This window comes from Protobothrops mucrosquamatus, unplaced genomic scaffold (genome assembly GCF_001527695.2).
Source record: "Protobothrops mucrosquamatus isolate PMUCROS unplaced genomic scaffold, P.Mucros_1.0 scaffold990, whole genome shotgun sequence".
Lineage (NCBI taxonomy): Eukaryota > Metazoa > Chordata > Lepidosauria > Squamata > Viperidae > Protobothrops > Protobothrops mucrosquamatus.
The window spans coordinates 130,893-152,173 of NW_015387229.1; the positions used below are offsets into that span (position 1 = coordinate 130,893).

At 39.9% G+C, this 21,281-nt stretch overlaps 1 protein-coding gene across 1 annotated transcript in view; it reads right to left on the reverse strand.

Moving 5' to 3' along the window:
* Positions 1-21,281, reverse strand: part of CCBE1 (collagen and calcium binding EGF domains 1) — a 164,100-nt gene that overhangs the window by 25,662 nt on the left and 117,157 nt on the right. Inside the window, exons 3-4 of the mRNA XM_015819795.1 lie at positions 5,035-5,087; positions 936-1,070 (exon numbers count right to left, since the gene is read on the reverse strand). Coding sequence (XP_015675281.1) covers positions 936-1,070; positions 5,035-5,087 — 188 coding nt within the window. The remainder of the gene's footprint in view (positions 1-935; positions 1,071-5,034; positions 5,088-21,281) is intronic.

Below are 21,281 nucleotides of genomic sequence, written 5' to 3' on the forward strand. Positions count from 1 at the left end.
GTGCTGCAGCTGCCAAAAAGGCCAACACAGTGCTAGGCTGCATTAACAGAGGGATAGAATCAAGATCACGTGAAGTATTAATACCACTTTACAATGCCTTGGTAAGGCCACACTTGGAATACTGCATCCAGTTTTGGTCACCACGATGTAAAAAAGATGTTGAGACTCTAGAAAGAGTACAGAGAAGAGCAACAAAGATAATTAGGGGACTGGAGGCTAAAGCATATAAGGAAAGGCTGCTGGAATTGGGTATGTCTAGTTTAATGAAGAGAAGGACAAGGGGGGACATGATAGCAGTATTCCAATATCTCAGGGGCTGCCACAAAGAAGAGGGAGTCAAGCTATTTTCCAAAGCGCCTGAAGGCAGGACAAGGAGCAACGGATGGAAACTAATCAAGGAGAGAAGCAACCTAGAACTAAGGAGAAACTTCCTGACAGTTAGAACAATTAACCAGTGGAACAACCTGCCTCCAGAAGCGGTGAATGCTCCAACACTGGAAGTTTTTAAGAAGAGACTGACAGCCATTTGTCTGAAATGGTATAGGGTTTTCTGCCTGAGCAGGGGTTGGACTAGATGACCTCCAAGGTCCCTTCCAACTTTATTATTATTATTATTATTATTATTATTATTATTATTATTATTATTATTATTTACAGAATGCAGAACACAACCCACAGCACAGTGTCCTACAACACAGGGACTTCAGAAGGACTTCCCAGACATATCTGCAATAGTCGCCTCACTATATCTTTTGATAGAACTTATTCTATCTTTTGACAGAACTTCTGAATGTCCCTATTCAGAAAGGTATAAAGTTAAGACAGCGAAGTTCACACTCACATGTATGGAAATGCATGAGAACAGCATCTACATTATTATAAAACTAAATGTTGTTTGTTCTACATGTATTTTAACTGCAGTTCTTTGCACCCACCTAAGCAATAGGGTTTTTCTCGGTTCCTGTGTCTTTCACGATCATACCGATAACCAGGGTAGCACGTACACAAGACTCGACCAAAGTTGTCGGTGCACTGCTGTTCACAAGGAGCATCTGCACAAACATCATAGTCTAAAGAGAGAATATGACTGAAGTTAGCAGCTGTCTTAAACTGCAGGAGCAATGGAATGTTAATATATGAGATATGTATTAATGTAGATCTAGTCAAAGTTACTCATCATGGAAGAGTAGCAAACCACTGCCCTTCCTAACTACATTTGATAAAGAACTATGTAACTAAACAGAAAAAAACAGTGCTATTTTTCAGTTGCATCCTGTCTTTTGAAGAAACTTTCTGAAGAAGTTATCTTTCAAGAACTTATCTGTATGAAAGTCATGTGCATACATAAAAGTGGAAAACTATGAGCTGCAGAAGACCAATGATTGCATCTGACTTAGTCAAAAGATCAGCCTGGAAAGTGTGATCATGGAATAAATTCTGAACCAGAGTAAAATAAACTGGGAGACAATCCAAAAGCAGTGTACCAATCTCCTTAAAGAGGACATTGTTAAATCAGCATCCTCCTCCTTAGCCATTCGGTTGTGTCCAACCCTCAGCCACTCTATGGATCAGCATGCTCCATGCCCCTCAGTCTTGAATTGCCTCCTTCAGATCCGTCATGGTCATCCCAGTGTCATCCTTTTTAATGTCCAGCCAGCAGGTGCTAGGGCAGCCCCTTCTTCTTTTTCCACCGATCACTCCCAGCATGATTGACTTTTCAAGTGAGTCAGCTCTCAAGACATGACCAAAGTATGACAGCCTCTGTTTGGCGATTTTTGGTGAGGTATTAAATCAGAAAGTACTACTTATGTTGACGTGTGGTTGCAAAAAAATGGTCATTAAATGTGAAAGCAATACAGAATTTGGAAGTTACTCAAAGAAGCTTGGAATGCTTAATATAAAAAGGCAAGGCACGGCAAGACATATAGGGATACACCAAAGATGGGACTAGATGACATAATGAAGTGGTGGCCTCATGACAGTAGAGCCATGCAGATAACAACTATCCTCATTAGTAATAGTTCACCTTAAAAGAGCCAGAAAATAACCAAAGAAATGTCCAAATAATGTAACTTATTAAAGGTGTAATTGGTGATTTGTAACACGTCACAATAGTTGGAAAGCAGCCAAAGTGGTTTTCATCCTACAATGGGCTGACTTGGGCTGAGAATAAATGAATGAATGAATGGATGGATGGATGGATGGATGGATGGATGGATNTGGGTGGGTGGGTGGATGGATGGATGGATGGATGGATGGATGAATGAATTTATTGATGGTTTTGAGACAACTCATCATGTTGTTGACATGCATAGTCTCCTCCAATTGTGCGCTATCCACAAGCACAATTGGAGTTTTATAGTTCAATAAGAATTAACTTAAAAACACAAATAATCCCAAATACCAGGAATTAGTTATTAGAAGCAGTCATGTTCCTACACCTTTGCACGGCTTCTTGTACAGTAATAAAATAAATTCATTGCTGCTTGCAAGGGCAGGAAATCTCAGAGCATACTGTTGTAATTATACGTAGCGTGCAACACATAACTAAATAGAAAGGAGGAAGAATCATCATTGTTAGGCCGTTAAGTACTTCCAAAAATGTCTAGTTCATACCAAAATTGATGGAAATTTGGGGCATCTTTCTTTCCTCAGCCATCAGGAATAGTTGCAGAAGAGATGAGATTTGGAAGAATTAACAATATTTTCCACTGAGGATTATAACCCCATTTTCTCATTTATCTCACAAAATGGTTATTTTGATGTGTGCATCCAAACCTGATTTGAAATCACAAACTACATGTGGTTTCCAACTGGCTACTTTTGTGATAAGTGTGTACGCAGATGATGTAATATGCTGAATCTATTTGCATTATAATCACAGTTTCTCAGTTGGTTCAAAGCTTTTACCAATTTCAAAAGTCAGTATAGAATGTATAGTCCCAAGGATTTTCTCATTGCTGACAGCAGAGCTAAGAAAAGAGAAATCACTTCATGAGCTTGATCATCTACCAAGTTCTGTTATCAGTTTTGCCTCAATACGCTATCAAGTTTGTGCCTGGCTGCCAAAATTCCCAAAACATTGAACCACTACTAAGCTAGAACATCTGCTGATGCTACATCTACCATAAAAATAAGGTGAATCCTTTAATTAATTTCACAAAGTTGGTTCTCAACAAGAAGAACATGTCAGATTTATGCATTGTCTTAGCAACTGCCTGCCAGAGTTGAGAATGCATGACCTATAAAACACACTCTTATGTGTATATTCTATGTGTATATGATAATAGTAAAATATTTCCTCTTAAACAAATGGTTATTATCCTCAGAACAGTTGAATCTTCCAAGAATGATTTTAAAAGAGGAGTGGTACGTATCTCTGAACATTTATCAGTTTGCACCTAGCAAGAGTGGGCCAGAGAAGTCAACACAAAGTTCACAGATGACAGTGTCCCCAGAACACCCCAAAAAGCCCCCTTTCCCAAGACATAATGAACATCGAGGAAGATTTCAGCCATTTCTTTTCATCATGTCTCCTGGGTAGAGTGAGTCCACACGGCAAAATGAGCAGAGTATATAATAAGACCCACATTCAGATTTATGCAGTTATGAAGCTGATGGGAAAAGTGTAAGTCTGCCACAGTGGATAGATAAAATTTGATCTAACTTGTTTTTAAACAGAACTTCCCAATGTTATATTTTTTTCCAAAAAAGAAAGAAAAGAAAAGAAATGGAAAGAACAGAGCTGTCGACATGAAATGGCCAGGGTAAAGTAGTATGGTGAAGACACGTCGGGCTTTGCTATAGGGGGAACCAGCCCGGGTCAATTAGCACTGGACCCAGGGTCTATAAAGAAGCACTGCATCAACAGAAGACAGGCTCTGTTATTGCTGTGCATTTATTCCTAAGAGGAAGTGAAGTTGCTCCATTAGAATCTATTATTAATTGATTTTATGAATATAGATAGTCTTAGAGTTACAACTGTAATGGAGTCTGTAATGCTTCACTACCGCAAGCAGATCATGGGATACGTCAGGGGGTGGGGGAGAACTTGGAAGGTCCAAGGCAACTGGGCCTGTGCCTGCACTAGGCCTCCCAGGATCTCCCCCACCCTGAGGCACCCCATGCTCCGCTTAACAACCCACACATTCAATTAACAAATACATTGGGGAGAACAGGGATGGCTGGTCATTACCTGAGGCAGTACATTTAACGCTTGTCCTGACTTTTGACCCTAACGGGCAGGCTCCATTATGGCCATAACTCAAGGACCTGGATATTCAAAATAGCATCCAGCTAGCACCTCAGGCCCACCTTTGTTCTTCTCTTGCTGTACTTTTTTGAGAAACAAAGGAACCCCTTCCTGAAAGGGTCACTGCGCCAACAAAACATCAACATCATCTCTTGAAGTTATAGAGAAATGGCGGCTGTTTGGCTACAGGAAGGAGAAATCTCAGAAACAAAATCTCAGGCTCCATGAGTTTTACTGCCCAGAGGCAGGGCTGCACAACCCTCTTTGAAGCCTCTCTTCTGAAGAGGAGCTGAGCTAATAATTAATGGACTCAGCTTGGAAGCTTCTCAGGTCTATCCCATCCCGTGGGGTGCAGTGTTGATGTCAGGCTAGGGGTCCTGTGTGTGGAAGAGCCTGGGTTAAGGAAAGAAATATGGTGCGTACAGATTTACATCCAGCTGGATTCAGTATCTTCAGAATTGGGAGAGGGCCTAAACTGAATTTGTCATTTCCTTCCACATGTCATCTCTCACTGTACAGTCTTTCTTTATGACTTCAGTGTTAGCTATGACTACCCCCGCCCTGCTTTTTTTGAAAGTTTTTTGATAAACAAATTAAGATATCGCAAAAGCGTACCAAATTCTTTCACATTTGAATAATATAAAGCTGGGAGACATCACAGGGAATTCTGGTTCATCACCATGCCTATCAAACAAATGTTCAATCTTATTTTTTATTATTTAGCACGGGAAGATAGAGCCATGGAAGGGATAAACGTGATAAAGAAACGTTTAATTACATACCTTCGGGAATGCATTGTCCAAGAACAAACTTATAACCTTTACAGCACTTTTTCCTGGAAGACAAAAAAATAAAGGGGGTGGGGTGGGTGATGGAATCAGTAAATTAAGAATCCTATTCTTCACATAAAACGATAGGACTGGAAGGTGTCATTAAAATTCCTCAAAATGTCCACTTGCCCTAATTCTACAAACTTACACCTAATAAGTCTACTGTTCTATGATTTTCAATCTGTGATCACAAAGAGCAAATCATAGTGCTTTTATGTGTATACAAGTATCTTTCATGTACAGGTAGTCCTCGACGTACGACCACAATTGAGCCCAAAATTTATGTTGCTAAGTGAGACCTTTATTAAGTGAGTTTTGCCCCATTTTACAACCTTTCTTGCCACAGTTGTTAAGTGAATCATTGCAATTGTTAAGTTAGTAACACAGTTGTTAAGTGAATTTGGCTTCCCCTTTGACTTTGTCTGTCAGAAGTTCACAAAAGCTGTTCACATGACCCCATGTCACAGAAACTGTCATAAATATGAATCAGTTGCCAAGCATCCGAATTTTGATCATATGACCTTGGGGATGCTGAAACGGTTGTAAGTATGAAAAAGTCATATCACTTTTTTCAGTGCCGTTGTAACTTTGAATGGTCACTAAGTCAAGGACTATCTGTACTTGAAGAGCACAATTAGAGTCTCCCTCCCCAATTTTCTATTCTCCTTAATGTCTGTGGAGATTCTCAGTCATCCAGGTCATGGTTGTCCCAAAGGTGCTTTTTTCACGAGGCAAATGGACTTTCTTGTTTTTTCTTTGAAGATATTTCGCTTCTCATTCAAGAAGCTTCTTTAGCTCAGACTGGATGGTGGGGAATGGAAGGATTTTGCATTCTTTTTGCCAGTGGACGAGGCCACCTGGAGGCTTATCTGTGTCCTCAGGGTCACCTGAGTTGTGCAAATGGGTGTGGAGCCTTCTTGGAACTGTTGAAAGGACTGTGTTGTAGACTGGAGATAGATGTTCTCCTTAACTTCAGTTCCCCAATCTTCTTCACTATCCTTTGAATCATTTTTACTTGATCTGAATTCTACTTAAAATATGGTGGCCAGAACTATAACCAGATTGGAAGTATTTTCATTATTGGAAAGTTATGACCCAGACTAAAATTTCATTTGCTCTTTTTGCAGTTACATTACACTACTGATTCATAGCTTATGATCGGTTGTAACTCCAAAATCACTTTCAGATGTAGTATAGTGCTAAGACGTAGGTATGGCTTATCTTAGACTGATGTATTTGATTTATTTTACCTAAACGAATAACTGCATTTATCTCTGTTCATTTTAATCTGGCATTCCCTGGCCAGTTTTTTTTTAAATATTTGAGATTACTTTGAATATTATTTATGGCTTCCAAGGCATTAGCATTTATTTATTTGTAAAACTTACAGAATCAGCAGCTCACAGCAGTATCAGAAAAACACAAAAAGATAAAACACTGCTCTACAACATCAACAGCGGACTATCCCAACAAGCACTGTTTTCCATCAATATAGTAAACATTTCCCATTTGCTTCTTTCTCAATGCATAAAAATGAATACAAATTACAATGAGCTCAAGGCCAAAAACAGCAGATCTTCTATCACCCACTCATTCTCTTTTTCTCCTGTTTTGTGGTGTTATGATTAATGACCATTATTTGAATGTGTTTTTCTGGCCAACTGCAGATTTTTTTTTAAAAAAATATTTATTACATTTATACACTGCCTATCTTGCTATCCAAAGCAACTCAAAGTGACAAGTTTAACTAGTAGTAATATAATTTTAACAATCACGGACCTTTTCATAGATAAATAGCAATGATCCATTACTGAGTGCTCTCTGGGATAAAACTCTAGTGCAAATCAACACATGAACAGTATGATGGGAAGCAGCACTAGCCACAAAAGGAGTCCCAGAAATATGTGGTCACACTGAGGAAAAGAGAGAGATCTTGTGGTTGCTGCTGGAGCTAGCAGAATGAATAACTCTGGAAACAGTCTGCTACTATTATTTTACTTTTTGACCCTAAGAAAAGTATGTTTCTTAGATGGAGCATTAAAAATATGAATCCTGGCTGAAAAAGAAAGGTATACATACCATTGGTACTAAAAAAAAAAAAGTGGCTGAAAATGTTTATGTATTTCCTCTAATGATTGTGAGCTGCTAGATTTATGACATTTACAGTATAAATGTAGTTCATATAGCAAGCAGTTGTACTGAAAGTGCAGTTGTGCATAGGACAGTGATGGTGAAACTTTTAGAGACCGAGTGCCCAAACCGCGGGGTAAGGCAGAGGGCAGAGCGGGAGTGCTATTGCCACGGGGCAAGGCAAGGCAAGGCAGGGGCCGTGGCGGCTGCTGCCTGACACCATCGGCCCCCTCACACAGAGGCCAGTGAGTGCATGGAGGCTGTCGGTGTCCATCAGCAGCCACAGCCTGCCGGCAGCCCACTGCCAATACTGGGCCAGCCCTCCAGCAGCAGGCGAAGTAGGGGAGGGGGGGAGGCACGTGATGCAGACTGCCGGACGTGCCTACTCCATCCCAATTGTTTTTGCTTGTGGTTGGAGAGCAGGTCACTGCTGGTCATCTTGGCCCCCTTGCAGATCTTGCCCTTGGCCCACGCATGGAGCCTGTTCCCCTCGTGCACCTTGGCCCTGTCTCGGGTCGCCGCCAGCTGCTTGCGCAGGTCCATTAGGTCACTGCCCGGAGTGTCTGGCCTGCCCAGCATAAAGGAGGCGAAATGGCCAGCTAGCAAGCTCGAGTAGAAGTGGTAGAGCACGCCTACACCCAGCAAGCCAAATTGGGGCAAGCCGGATCCCCATTGGCACCATGCCCCCCCAGTCCCAGCTAGGATTGTGTGCCTTCCCCCCCATCTCTGCTAGGCCTGGGTGGCCATGATGCCGATGGGGATCTGGCTTGCCCTGCTCGGGGTGGACTTTTGCCTGCTAGCCCTGGGCATGCTCTACCACCTCTATGCAGGGCTTCCTAGCCGACCACTTCCACCTCCTTCGTGCTGGGTGGGCCTGCAGCTCTGGGCGGTAGCCTAATGGACCTGCGTGAATGGCTCGTGGCTGTGATAGGTACCAAGGTACGCGAGGGAAATGCGCTCCACCCATGGGCCAAGGGCAAGACCCTTGAGGGTGCTGAGGAGATGGCACAGAGTAGGTGTGTCCAGCAGTTCACACACGTGCACCCCCAACTCCGTGTGCTGCCAGAGCTGCCAGCAATTGTTCAGAGAGCTCTGAACTCTGTAACTATGGAAGCTGCCCAAGGCCTCAATGTACAAACAGTTCTACATTTCAATAGATGCTCAAAACCTTCCTTTTGTAGGAAAGCCTCATAAAATCTCCTGAACATGATGAAGGATAATAGAAATCTGGCTAAATGGGGAAAAAAACAATGTCAGAAAAGTCAATGTTATCATTGAACGTCCGTAATTTAAAGAAAGCAGAACATAAAACAGAAGAGATTAACAACATAGTCTAACTCCCGTGGGGATTATTTTTAACATAACATGTGATCTTGCTTTTCTTGAGCAAGATTCTAAAAGATCTGAGAGCTTTCAACTAGCTCAAGATAGGAGCATGTTCCAGGAGAGTGAGGGGGAGTCCATCTGTTTCTAATAATCTGCAATCCAAAGCAAGTGGTTTCATTTGCCAATTCCTATTTTGCCTGGCATATCTTTGAGCAGTGGTCTGTGGGGCATAGCAACCTTTGAAATTATATATTTTTATGCACCATTTCAAAAGTGATAGGCATGGTATGCATTTTCTTCTGAATTAACATTGAAAGCACACTATACTCATTGCTTTATTAAATCTATATAGTTGAGAAAGCAAGAAAAGAGGATGGTGCAGAAAGGTTGTTTTAGTGTTAATTCTTATATGGAGGGTCAGTTTGGTGTAGTGGATAAAGGGCCTAGGACAGGGGTAGGCAACCTTGGCTCTTTTATGACTCGGGGACTTCAACTCCCAGAATTCTTGAGCCAGCATGGGTGGCTCAGGAATTCTGGGAGTTAAAGTCCACAAGTCATGAAAGAGCCAAGGTTGCCTACCCCTGATCTAGGACAACTCGCCCTGTCTGACTTGCCCTGGCCAATTCCCCCGGTTGACTTGCCGCAGCCAACTCGTCGCAAAACAATTTGCCATGGTCAACTCTCCATAGGACATCTTGCCGTGGGACAATTCAACGTGGGATAACTCAAGAGAGGGACACTGAATTGCAATAGGTCTCATCTTGCTTTAGGTTTGAATACTTCTCAAGTCCTCAATGCTGGGGAGGGGGGAGAACGTGTAGTCACTTGTCCCTCTTGTCCCTCTCTTGAGTTATCCCATATTGAATTTCCCACAGTGAGTTGGCCGTGAATTGTCCCGTGGCAAGCCAGCCATGGCAAGTCGTCTGTGGCGAGTAATCCCATTCCAATGGTAGGCATCAGGCTAGAAATATGAAGGCCACCTGGGTGGTTTTCCTTGGGCCAGTCACTTTCTATTGGCCTTAGGAAGGATGTAATGGCAAATTACTTCTGAAAAACCTGCCAAGAAAACTGCAGGGACTTATCCAGTCAATCTTCAAAAATTGGACATGATTGAACGGAAGAAAAAAAAAAACAACCCTTATATACTGCTTCAGCTACAGTAGTGGCCAAAATTGTGGAAACCTTTTGGAAAAAGTGTGCAGTAGAAATGCCACCTTTGGTTAAGTTTCCACCAACTTTTCTTCTAATTTCTTTATAACTGTAGCCTTGTTCACTTAATAATACTATTTTACATCGCTTTCTGGGCAACCAGTCAACTCTTTGCACCATTACTTTAATTTTACTACGTTTTACAAGCTCACTAAATGAAAGAAAAAAAACCCCCAACCAACTTGATAGCGATCACATAACACACTAATGTCCTTCTCTCAGCTTCAATACATGACATCAATAACTGAATCCTACTGTGATCTGAGTGGCTCATTGCCAAAACAAGATACACCTGATTGGCTTCTAAACACTCATGCTCATTAGCTACAATCAGATGAAGGAAAGCTACCCAATATCAACCTAAGCAAGTTGTGCTTCCTTTGTCTGGTTATTTGGCTATAACTTTTCATAGAGTACAGTACAGATAATTGAACAAACTTTGTTGCATTACATTCTTGATTAAATTATCTATCCATTGATATATAATTTTATGTACTACTCCAAAAAAAGTGGTGTTATTAGCCATCAAACCTCAAAAATACACTTTCCCCAAAAGGGAAACAGCATCCATTTAATTCCCTTCCTAGACTTCTTTAATTTCCAGTTCCCTTCAGTATTATGTGATCATTGAGTATACTTGTCTAGACATCTCTGGCTGATTTTGAAGTTCCCCTGCTTTTTATGGCCTCCTATATTTCTCCTTTGGCAAATTTGGGATTCTCCTGAAGATGGTACTGCTACCCTCTCTTTGTAACTTGTCTACAGGTCCCTGAAGAAATAACCAAAATAGCTTTGTAGTTTGGTAAATAAGTAGATAGCTAAGTAGATATAGATAGATAAAAATGGTAGATAAGACAGACAGATGATAGATAGATAGACAGACAGACAGACAGACAGACAGATACTAATCTCAGACTTTTTATCATTTTCCCCAGAAAGGACCCACAGTCGCTAGAAACAAAGGACACAATGATAAAAATAAACTGATCTCAGAGCCCAGAAATTGTCTTTGAGGATCTCTATTCATTATTACTTAGTAGTATACTTAATACAATCAATTACTATTGATTCTGTCATGCTTCTTGAATGCAGACACTATTTCTCATTGATTTAGTTAAAAGACAGAGGAGCAGCAAGACAATTCATAAATGGACTCATGTGCCTGAGAAAGCATGTTATTACTCCATTTCTTCTTCAAAATGCAGACTATTCTGGTCATCAAGCAAAAATGGGGCAGAATTCCTGGGCCAACACAGGCTGAATTGTAGGAATCAAAACAGAGCAGAGAGAGAGAGAGAGAGACAGAGAGAAGATGTGGACCTCTGAAAAGCTGTTATTAATTAACCATAGAATTCTATGCAAACCTATTCAAAAGCACTTGGGCTAGGATCAGAAGGAGGAGTGGAGGATATAGAACTATATACAATCAAATCTCTATTCAGTCATGAAGCTGACTGGATGCCCTTAAGTCTGTCACTACAGATAGGCAAAAATTTGGCTTGACTCCTACACAAACCTACGCAACCAGAAGCAAGGTTTAAGGTTGTGAAGGTATGGTTTCTAGAATGTTTTGCAGATGTGTTTAGAAAGATCAGATGCTGAAATAAGGTCTGACTCACCCTCTTTTGGCTTCTTAAATGGTAAAATGTAGACTCGACATGAAAATGAGTGGGACAATTGTTTCTCCTGTTGTCTTAGCAATGAAAGACCGTCAATGAGGCTGAATGAGTTAACAGATGCAAAAAAGAATGACCACACACAGAACATAATTAAAATGCAAAATGTGCTATGCCCCTTATTTAAAAAAGAAGGGGAATTCCCAGAGGGCAATGGGTCTATCTATGGATGCTACATATGATGATTAGTATCCTCATAATTAACTTGCAGATTTGGAAAAAAGATACCATATCAATGTCTATTGAATATATCTTCAAGTCCTACTTGCGAATTTCCCCAAAACAATAATGACCAGTTTACCACTTCCTAAGTATTGCTTTTTATTATTATTGTAGAGCCATTTGTTCTAAGAAACAAACAAAAGAAAAGTACTTTAACAAGTCTGCAAAGAAATTTTAAACCAATAATGGATTGTCCACAAACAATTCAGAAAGAGTTGACCAGCTTTTGTTAATTGTTAATTAGACCAACAGCAGAGGAAAGTCATGGGATGAGAAAGAATGAATCCTTTTAAACTTACTACTCTTGGAATAAATGGTGGCTTTGAGAGAGCTTGGAAAACTTTGCATAGGTTTCCCTATCCAGATATGGGAAAGGGTGGTGTCCCATCTTCCTCACTTGCAGAAAACCTGGATGCAAATTGTACTTCAATATAAGTGACTAGGCTGTATCTTCCAATGTATCTGAGGATACTAAGCAAGTTTAGGGGCAGAGGTATAAGTAGAGACCTCTGGGCCCTAAGGCAGATCTCTCCAATAGGGTTGCTCTTGGTAACAAAGCTCAGTTGCTAAATGTGGCTATGGCTATGAAGGGCAGGCAGGGGAAAGGGAAGAGGTGTGGGTCCCAGATGCCCACCAGTCTGAATATGGAAAAGTCTCTCTTCACAGTCCCAGTCACTCAAAGTTCTTCCTTCTATCACCCTTTCTCCTCTTCATCCCTTCAAAATACAGCCATGCATATATTTAAAACTCATGCCTGAGATGTTTTCTCAAATTAAATTTCTACTTTGGATTCAGATTTCTTTTATCTGACCATTGATTTGGTTGTGGCTCTTCTTCCTGTTCTTCAAGGTTATTCTCACAGCCCATTACATCAAGTGTCCCGTTTATATGCCTTCTCTCTTAGGCATGCCATGGTGGGGTTGCAATACTCTGAACAACTACTAGAAGGCAGCAAGTGCTCTTTGTCACCACCTAGAGCAGGGGTGTCAAACTCGCAACGTCACATGACATATCGCGACATATCGTGACTTTTTTTCCATTGCCGACAATGGGGCGGGCGCGGTTTTGGCATGACGCATCCGGCCCACAGGCCAGCAGTTTGACACCCCTGACCTAGAGATATCTGAATTTTGCAGTTTAGGTGGTCATGCCTATATTCACTATGTAATCTTGTTCTTCATTAAGAAAAAGGAGGAACAGAATCAGGTTTCATAGAATTAGATGGGTTCTAAGTCCACATGCTTTGACTGTACTTGCACCACTATTAATATGCTGTGGGATCAACTGTGAACCATTTGAGCTTTATCCTCCAATGCCTTCTTCTCCTGCTTCCATTCTCTAACAGCATCTGCTCCCTTGTTGTTTTTAGGCCAGTCCTGACCTCACCTGATCTCACCTTACTTTGCCTGTCAGTTGAAAGCAAAGCATGACATATTCAGCTGACTTTTATCCATACACAGACCCAAGAGTAAGGATATTGCTAATGGGTGAACGGATCCTATTGTAATTTGTAATTTTCCCACCAAATGAACTGGAAGAAGGCAGGGGCAAAAAGCTTCTTTACTCTTGCCAAGAAAGCTACACAGATGTGAAGTCACCATGAGGTGGTCTCAGATTAAAGGAGTTTTAAGCCTTGCCACAAATTAATGGATGTTCTATGAGATTTTGAAGTAATATATTTAAAATGGAAGTACAGCTGGTCCAAATGTGTTCTATTAATTCTCCAAAATGCACACACAGAGAACTTTCCACACAGAGAACTTTCCAAAAAGACTAAAAGGGGACATTTTTTGCCAAGTGCTTTCAAATGGGGCCAGAATCGTTCCTTAAAATGATCCTACAATGTCAATTCCAGGAGCTGTATCAAGAGTATCCTTCTTTTTTTCCCCACATCACCCATAATTTTATGCATACCATTTGATCCCAATAAAGATATTACCCGATTGTGGATTTGGGGATTTTATTTATATACAAAAACAGCTTATTTTGCTTATTGTGTTTCTTAAAGCACCCACCAAACACCAGATTTTCTAGAATGAGCACATGGGTTACAACTGACTCCATTTTTAGCATGGTGTCCGGGGTAAGAGCATATGTATAACTAAGCACGAGTCTCAGTTAAAATCCTGCCCAATCCCACCATATCCCTAGCACCAACAATTCAGGAGAAAAAACAGCAAAGCTATAAAAAAAGGGGCAGCAGACTAACAGCTCTCAGCTGTAAAATGTGACCTTTAGAAATCAACAAGAAAGGATCCAAAGTATGTAAAACACCCACCACTCTGCCACGCATATTCTACAGTTTCAAAGATTAAGCTGGAGTACAAATCCTTCTTAATGAAGTTAGGCTGTCTGAAACCGGTGGGGTAGGGGTCGAAAAAAGGTTTTCCTTGTTTTGCAAACACTGGTCCTCATTAGCCGGCCTTTTAAAATGCATCTGTAAAGTTTTATCTTCTAGAAAAACAAAGGAAGGAGGAAAAACAGTTCAAAGGGACTCAGGAAGGCCACCTAAATCCCCACCACCTCCAACAACACAGTGTAGTATAAAGTGGAGACATTTTTTTCATTATCAGAAGAGCATCTTGCTTACTGTCTGGAATGTAAGCAAATCTGAGCTGCTGCTGTGCAGTGACCTATATAAGAACATTAGAATTGTTCATATAATCTGAAATCCTATTTTGCATTACTCCACACGAAGCAGGAAGATTGCCTTGATGGTTTCTCTATTGTAGGTTGTCCTTCTTCGCACTTCTGGCCAGGAGTTATGAAATTACCATACCTGGCTGGGAGAGGTAAGAGATTGTGGGACGTCAGCCCCTCAGAGGAGGAAATATTAAAAGGGCAGAAAAATATATTTCCTCAAAAGGATTTTTAAAAGCAGAAGCCAACCCTGCCCCCAAGTGTCTCTGCCCCAAGCAGGAACCAGCCCTATACAAATGCAGATGTAACCATCAGAAAGTTGGAGCCAGAAACTCAAGAAGACAAAGACCTAAAATCTGCATACCCCACCTGAGATGGGACATAATAGGACTAACCCATCACCATCAAGAATACCAGAGAGTTTTGTCTGTGTGCCACCTAAACTCAGGTCAGAATACGTGACACAGGAAATAGCCTCAAAGTTCATGCCACAGGAACAGGAAACTATTCCAAACAAAAGGCTTTCAGAGGGTATAAAAACCTACTCCACATGTGCTCAGGCCTTGATTTCTCTCCTCCTTCCTGACAGAACCATCTTTCTGTCTGGCTCTTCAATAAACTGCAACCTTCTTCCCAAAGCAGTCGCCATGTTGTTTATTTATCCCCGGCTTGGATGAACCGGGATGAAGACTTTTCTTTCAACAAGATGAAAGCTATTTACCTAAGTTGGATTCTTCACCCAACTCTTACAACATTAATCTACCATGGTTTAGGAGCACCAAACTGGAAGAAATGCCTTAATCATGCATTTCTTACCCAAATCCTAAGGATTTTCCTCATAATGCTTCTCCAATCCTGAAATGCAGCAAGAGCTGTCCTTACTTTGCATTCTTTGCATTCCTGGCAAGTCACTTACAGATGTTTCTAGCTTTCTGGGCATTTAATATTTAATTAAGATAGTTAACAAAACCGATTATCCTCTAACAGAATTTTTAATATTAATTTCATTTCTGTTGTCTTAGTATTCAGGAACTATGAGCACTTATATGTACGTTGATATTTTAAGTTAAAAATTTTAAATTGCATTTTTTAAATGTTTTGGAAGCAGCACTGGGAAACCAGCCTTTCGAAAGGCAGTTTAGATTTTTTTAAAAAACAAACAAACGCTGGCTGCAAGTTTTAAAACACCCATTAAAATTAAGCCAAACATTTATAAAAATGGTGTAAACTCCCAGAACCCCAAGCAAAAAAACATTTGTAAAAGCTGCGATTTCCATACAAACTTCAAAAGTAGAGGTGACCGGTGGCTATTTTTTTAGCAGCAAACTGCACATAAATCCCATTATTCTCCTGGTTAGAAGAAGTCTATATTTTGAACCCAGGGGCACCAACTTTTTCCTCATTCTTGAACTCTTGAAGGCTTAGTCTGATTGCGTCAAGAGAGGTCAGATTTCAACAGCAACAAGGAAGATAATCTAGGAGTGCCTTGAAGTTAAATAATTCTAAATTGCAAGGTCTGACATGACCCCTGGCATTCTCACTGCCAATCACATTTCCACAAGCAGTTTATCAAAATGACTGGTGGTGAAGTGGATTATTTGCAGTGATATTTTCCTGACAAAACTTGCTGTCAGACAAGAAGAGGCAGGCAAGACTGGCTTTATTTCACCAAATTATACAATTACACTTTCAAAATGACAGGCTAGCAGACTGTTACGGCTTTTTCCAAACATCAAGCAATGCATCCTTGGGATGGTAGTCTTAAGCAACTGTAAATTTAAGCTATCTTGTCTTTAAGTATATTGCTAAGATGTTTTAAATACCCAACAGAAATTTAACATAGGCAAATGACAGGTTGGAAAACACATACATCACCTAGGCACATTTATCAAGAAAATGTGAACTAACATTCCCCATGGGCCAGGAATTCAGTTCTGCTGCTACATTACAGTGTTATTTCTGGAATTATAAGTCTTCAGATAATAGGCAACATCTTGAACTTAAAGTAGTAGCTAATAGACAGTAGGCTTACCAACCAGTACACAATCAAACAATTGACTAGTCATTGCTTTGTGGACCAGAGGAGCTGGATTGGAATAAACACCAGCCTTAAAGTTGAATTTGACTTCTACTATCTCTATGGCTATGTATGTATTATTTTTAGCAATAGTTTAAAATCTTCTGGGTGATTTCCCAATTTTTCAGTGTAGAAGTACAACTATGACGAAGGAAAGTAGAAACTGTTGAATAGGATAGGAGAACAGAACAGAACAGAATTCTTTATTGGCCAAGTGTGATTGGACACACAAGGAATTTGTCTCTGGTGCATAGGCTAACAACAAATGATAAGTCATAGTTCATAAATCATAAGATACAATCATAAATCATAAGATAAGGAAAAACAACAACAGTTCTGGAAAAGTGGAAAAAATGTGAGAAAGAAACTCAAATTAACTGTGCCTGCATTGTCTCAAAGGTGCTTTCTAGCAACTGGACTCTTTTTTGAGGAAGAAGATGTTTCATTTCTCATATAAGAAGCTTCATCAGTTGTGACTGGATTGTGGAGGAATGGAAGGATAAGTACTGACAATTGAGACTGGATGGTCTTCCTTCCATACCCCCCGCCCCATCCAGTCACAACTAATGAAGCTTCTTGGATGAGAAGCAACGTGTCTTCTTCCTCCTGAAAAAAACCACCCACATTTGAGATAACTATGACCTGGATGACTGAGAATCCCCATGGACACTCTGTCTGGATTCTGTATGGTATAAGGTGGGTCAGAAAGAAACTTTGGCAAGCCCTCATGATTCTACTATTATGTCCTACAACAATAATGTGGTATTAATCGAATGATTGCAGTTTCTTGACCTGATGTACCTGGAAGACCTGCCATCAATTTTTAGATGCCATTGTCCTCCCTTAATAGCTCATCCATTCCTCTGTCAAAGTTTAATTAATTAAACACCTTTATGTAGCTGTCCAACTTACACACAATGACTCAAGCACATATTATTTCTATGTTCAACTTAACTTATAGATTCATATTCCCTGGAGATTTCTGGTCCAGATTTAACCAGAACCCAGTTCTGCTTGGCTTCTGGACCCAGACAAAGTCAGTTGGCTGTTCCTCCAAAAAGCTCAGTTATTGTCTTTACCAGCTGAAATTAGTAGTTTTTTTTATTACTATTACTCTTTTGGTAACTTGAATGGCACGTCTATAATTATAAAGCAATAAAAATAGATATGTTCATATAGATTTACAAATATGGATGTATGTAATTGCTTTGATCTTGCAGAATTTTAGCTGCAGTGTCTTAAAACAGAGCTCCCCAAATGTTTGGTCCATGGACCGGTACTGGTCTCTGGCCCATTGGGAACCAGGCTGCGCAAATGGCGGGCGAACCTGCAAAACTCCATTTGTGCATGCAAAACCATCTCCTCCCCTCTCTCTGCCACCACTGCCACCTGCCACAGCTGTTGACAGACTGCGGACCCAGAAAGGTTGAGGACTGCTGTCTTAAAAGGCTTAAATATATTTTTGAGTAAATTCATGATTATCCAGTAAGTCACAAGCATGCTTATTTATTTTATCCAAGCATCAACAGTTCTTATTGAGGCCTTTGTCTCTTTGCCAAAACCTTATATGGATAAATAATAACCATCTGTGTTTGCAAATAACCCAGAAGCTGGTAGGAATTAAGTAATAATTCCCCCATACCAAAAGAAAAGGAAGGGAAGAGAAGGGAAAGGGAAGGGAAGGGAAAAGAGAGTTAAAAAACTATACTCTTTGAAATGCTCTAACTAAAAATTGAACCAAAGTTCCAAATAATAGATTAACAAATACGTCAGCATGTCACATCCAAAAGTGTTTTCCTTCCATTAATCTAAAATCTGATCTAGTATTCCATAAAGGAAAGGGTATCATGAGATATGATCTAATAATAATAACAAGAAGCAACGGGTGGAAACTAACCAAAGAGAGAAGCAACCTAGAATTAAGGAGAAACTTCCTGACAGTTAGAACAATTAACCAGTGGAACAACCTGCCTCCAGAAGCGGTGAATGCTCCAACACTGGAAGTTTTTAAGAAGAAACTGGACAGCCATTTGTCCGAAATGATATAGGGCAGTGGTGGCGAACCTATGGCACGGGTGCCAGAGGCGGCACTCAGAGCCCTCTCTGTGGGCACATGCGCCGTCGCCCCAGTCCTAGGCCTTCAGCTGGGTTTTATAAAACCTTTTCGCTTTAGGCCTCCGCTGCCGTGTGCAAAAAAAAAAAAAAAAGGTTCAATCAGTCAATTTCAACTTCTTGCGGGAAAAAAAAAGAACTTGCAAAGTTGGAATTGATTGATTGAACTTTTTAGTCCCACCCAGTCTGCCGTTACCATCGCAGCCACGCCCATCCAATGGGCCACGCCCACCCAATGGGCCACACCCACCCGGCACTTGATGATGCATAAGTGGGTTTTGGGTTGCAGTTTGGGCACTCGGTCTCTAAAAGGTTCGCCATCACTGGTATAGGGTTTCCTGCCTGAGCAGGAGGTTGGACTAGATGACCTCCGAGGTCCCTTCCAACTTTATTATTATTATTATTATTATTATTATTATTATTATTATTATTATTATTATTATTATTATTATTATTATTATTATTATTATTATTATTATATTTTTCACCATTCTTTATCACAGTAGTATGCTAGTTATTTACCTATCCTAAAGTCTAAAGATCTCTGCATAAATCATTAACATAATAAGTGTACTGCCTATTGTTAGGCAAAATAAAAATCAGAGTAGTCTTGAAAATGGGCTGAAAATGTCTTAAGAAATCCCAGTGAAATCGGAAGAGATTCAAAGAAGGGCAACAGAGATGATGGGAGATTATGAAGGGCCTATGAAAGGAAGCTGAAAAAAAACCACTGGACATGTTTAGTTATGAGAAAGAATGACTAGGGGACAGTAGGCCAGCACTTTTCAAATACTCAAAAAGGATTTGAAAGATTGTCTCCCATACCAATGTACTGTAGAGAACTTAAATCCATGGAGTCATGGATTTAAGTTACAGGAAAGCAAATTTCAGTTGAAGATTAGAGGAAAAATAAACCTTTCTAAAAGTAAGAGCAGTTTGACAGTGGGACCAATTATGCAGAGAGATAGTGGCTCCCTTTCCTTGGCTGTCATCAAATGAAGGGTACATTTCCATTTGTCTGGAAAGCTTTAATCTGATTTCCTGCACTGAGTCAAAGGTTGAATGTGATGGCCGAAATCACCCCTTCAACTTCAGGATTCTATAATTCCAAAATAAACACAATGGAAGTTTATACACACATTAAAAACTACCAAAGAGGTAATAGTGATTTGGATGATCAAGGAGCTCAGTAGCACACTGGCACACTTCAGTGGGCTTTGTTGAGAAGTTTTAGTAAAGGAATATTGCCAGAAATCCAACTGGGAATTTGTATTTACAAATCATAGATTTAGATTTGGATAAGAAAGGAATCTGTCCCTTGCCTATCCCTAACTTTTATCACATGTAATGTATGATATTTACATTCCATGGACAAAATATCTTAACCCTGAAAAATATTTCACATTCTTAGCTATACAAATATGTAACTAAAGATGGCATTCATTTAAGTGTAGTATTAAGTACTAGCTGCTGTATGTTTAGCACAATCTAGCCAGTAAAAATGGATGAATTTATTTTTTTCTCTTTTAGTGGTACTTCTTTCAATGATATCAAAATATCAGATGTATCCTAAAAATATTAGCAACCAAAGCCATAAATGGATTCTATTTTTCATAATTCAGCACAGCTGTATCCTTCTATTTCAATATACCTTAAGGAAAATAGATTTTCCTACTAGCAGCTAGGATGCTGGAAAATTTCATATTGTCCACGAAAGTTTCTATTTTAACAGATAACTTTTTGTATGCACCTTCTCTCACCAATAAAGGAGAATATTTGTAGCTCAGGGTTGAAATTCTTGCAGATGTTTCATTACCCAAACTAGGTAACATCATCAGTGTTAGTGCTGATATTACCTAGTTGAAACGTCAGCAAGAAAACAGCCAAGCTCAGAGAGTACTAAGGACCCCTCATCTTCTCTTAATATACCTTTTTGCATATTAGCATACAGTGCATAAAGCATACAGTGTTTAGTATTACATAAGTGATCAATCCTCCACATACAATTTTCATAAAATATACATGCCGTGTTAGATATTTTAAGCATAAAGGTGAAGCTAAGATTTCTTTCAGAATGACTGATACATCCACAATACATTTCTTGGCATCTGTATAGAATGTTTTCCGTTTGCCTTTCTCAGGAAGCTTTTTCAAATTCTCAGACTAATTTGGAATTCCCAAGAGGACTGTTGTCTAAATACTAACCAGATCTGATCTGCATCACTTCAAAACCCAAAATTAGACAGCAGCTGCTACCTGCTGAGACAGATTGTAAATATATGCTTGCTTTAATATTCCACATATTTGGAATAATAATTAGATTGCTGACAAGCGCCAGGGAAATCAGGAGATTCAGGCAGTTCAAATGAATATAAAGATTAGTTGCAAGCTTAAGTTTGCTATAAGAATCTGAACTACTAACGGTCAAAGGAAATATAGTGGGAGTAAAGAAGGAATTCAAGGTGGGTTGACTTACATCTCTTGTGGGTGGGCAGGGATTCATGACTGATGACGTGTTTGACCCATCCCTCAGGCTCAGCCTGGTCATCTACAATTGCTTCTTCAATTTCTCCTTAAAGTTATTCACCTCACCTGAACTTTTTAATTGTTTCATTAACTTTTCTTTGGTTTGGTGTTGACTTCTAATATTCTTAGGCTGTTCTGTTTCAAGATGTTTTCAAGGTGGTAAATCAGAAACATTAATTCAACATTCAGATACAAATCCTGGACAGAAATGATCACATTATGACTCAATATACTCAGAGGCTGAAGCACATATAAAGAAATGTGAAATGAAGATACCGCAT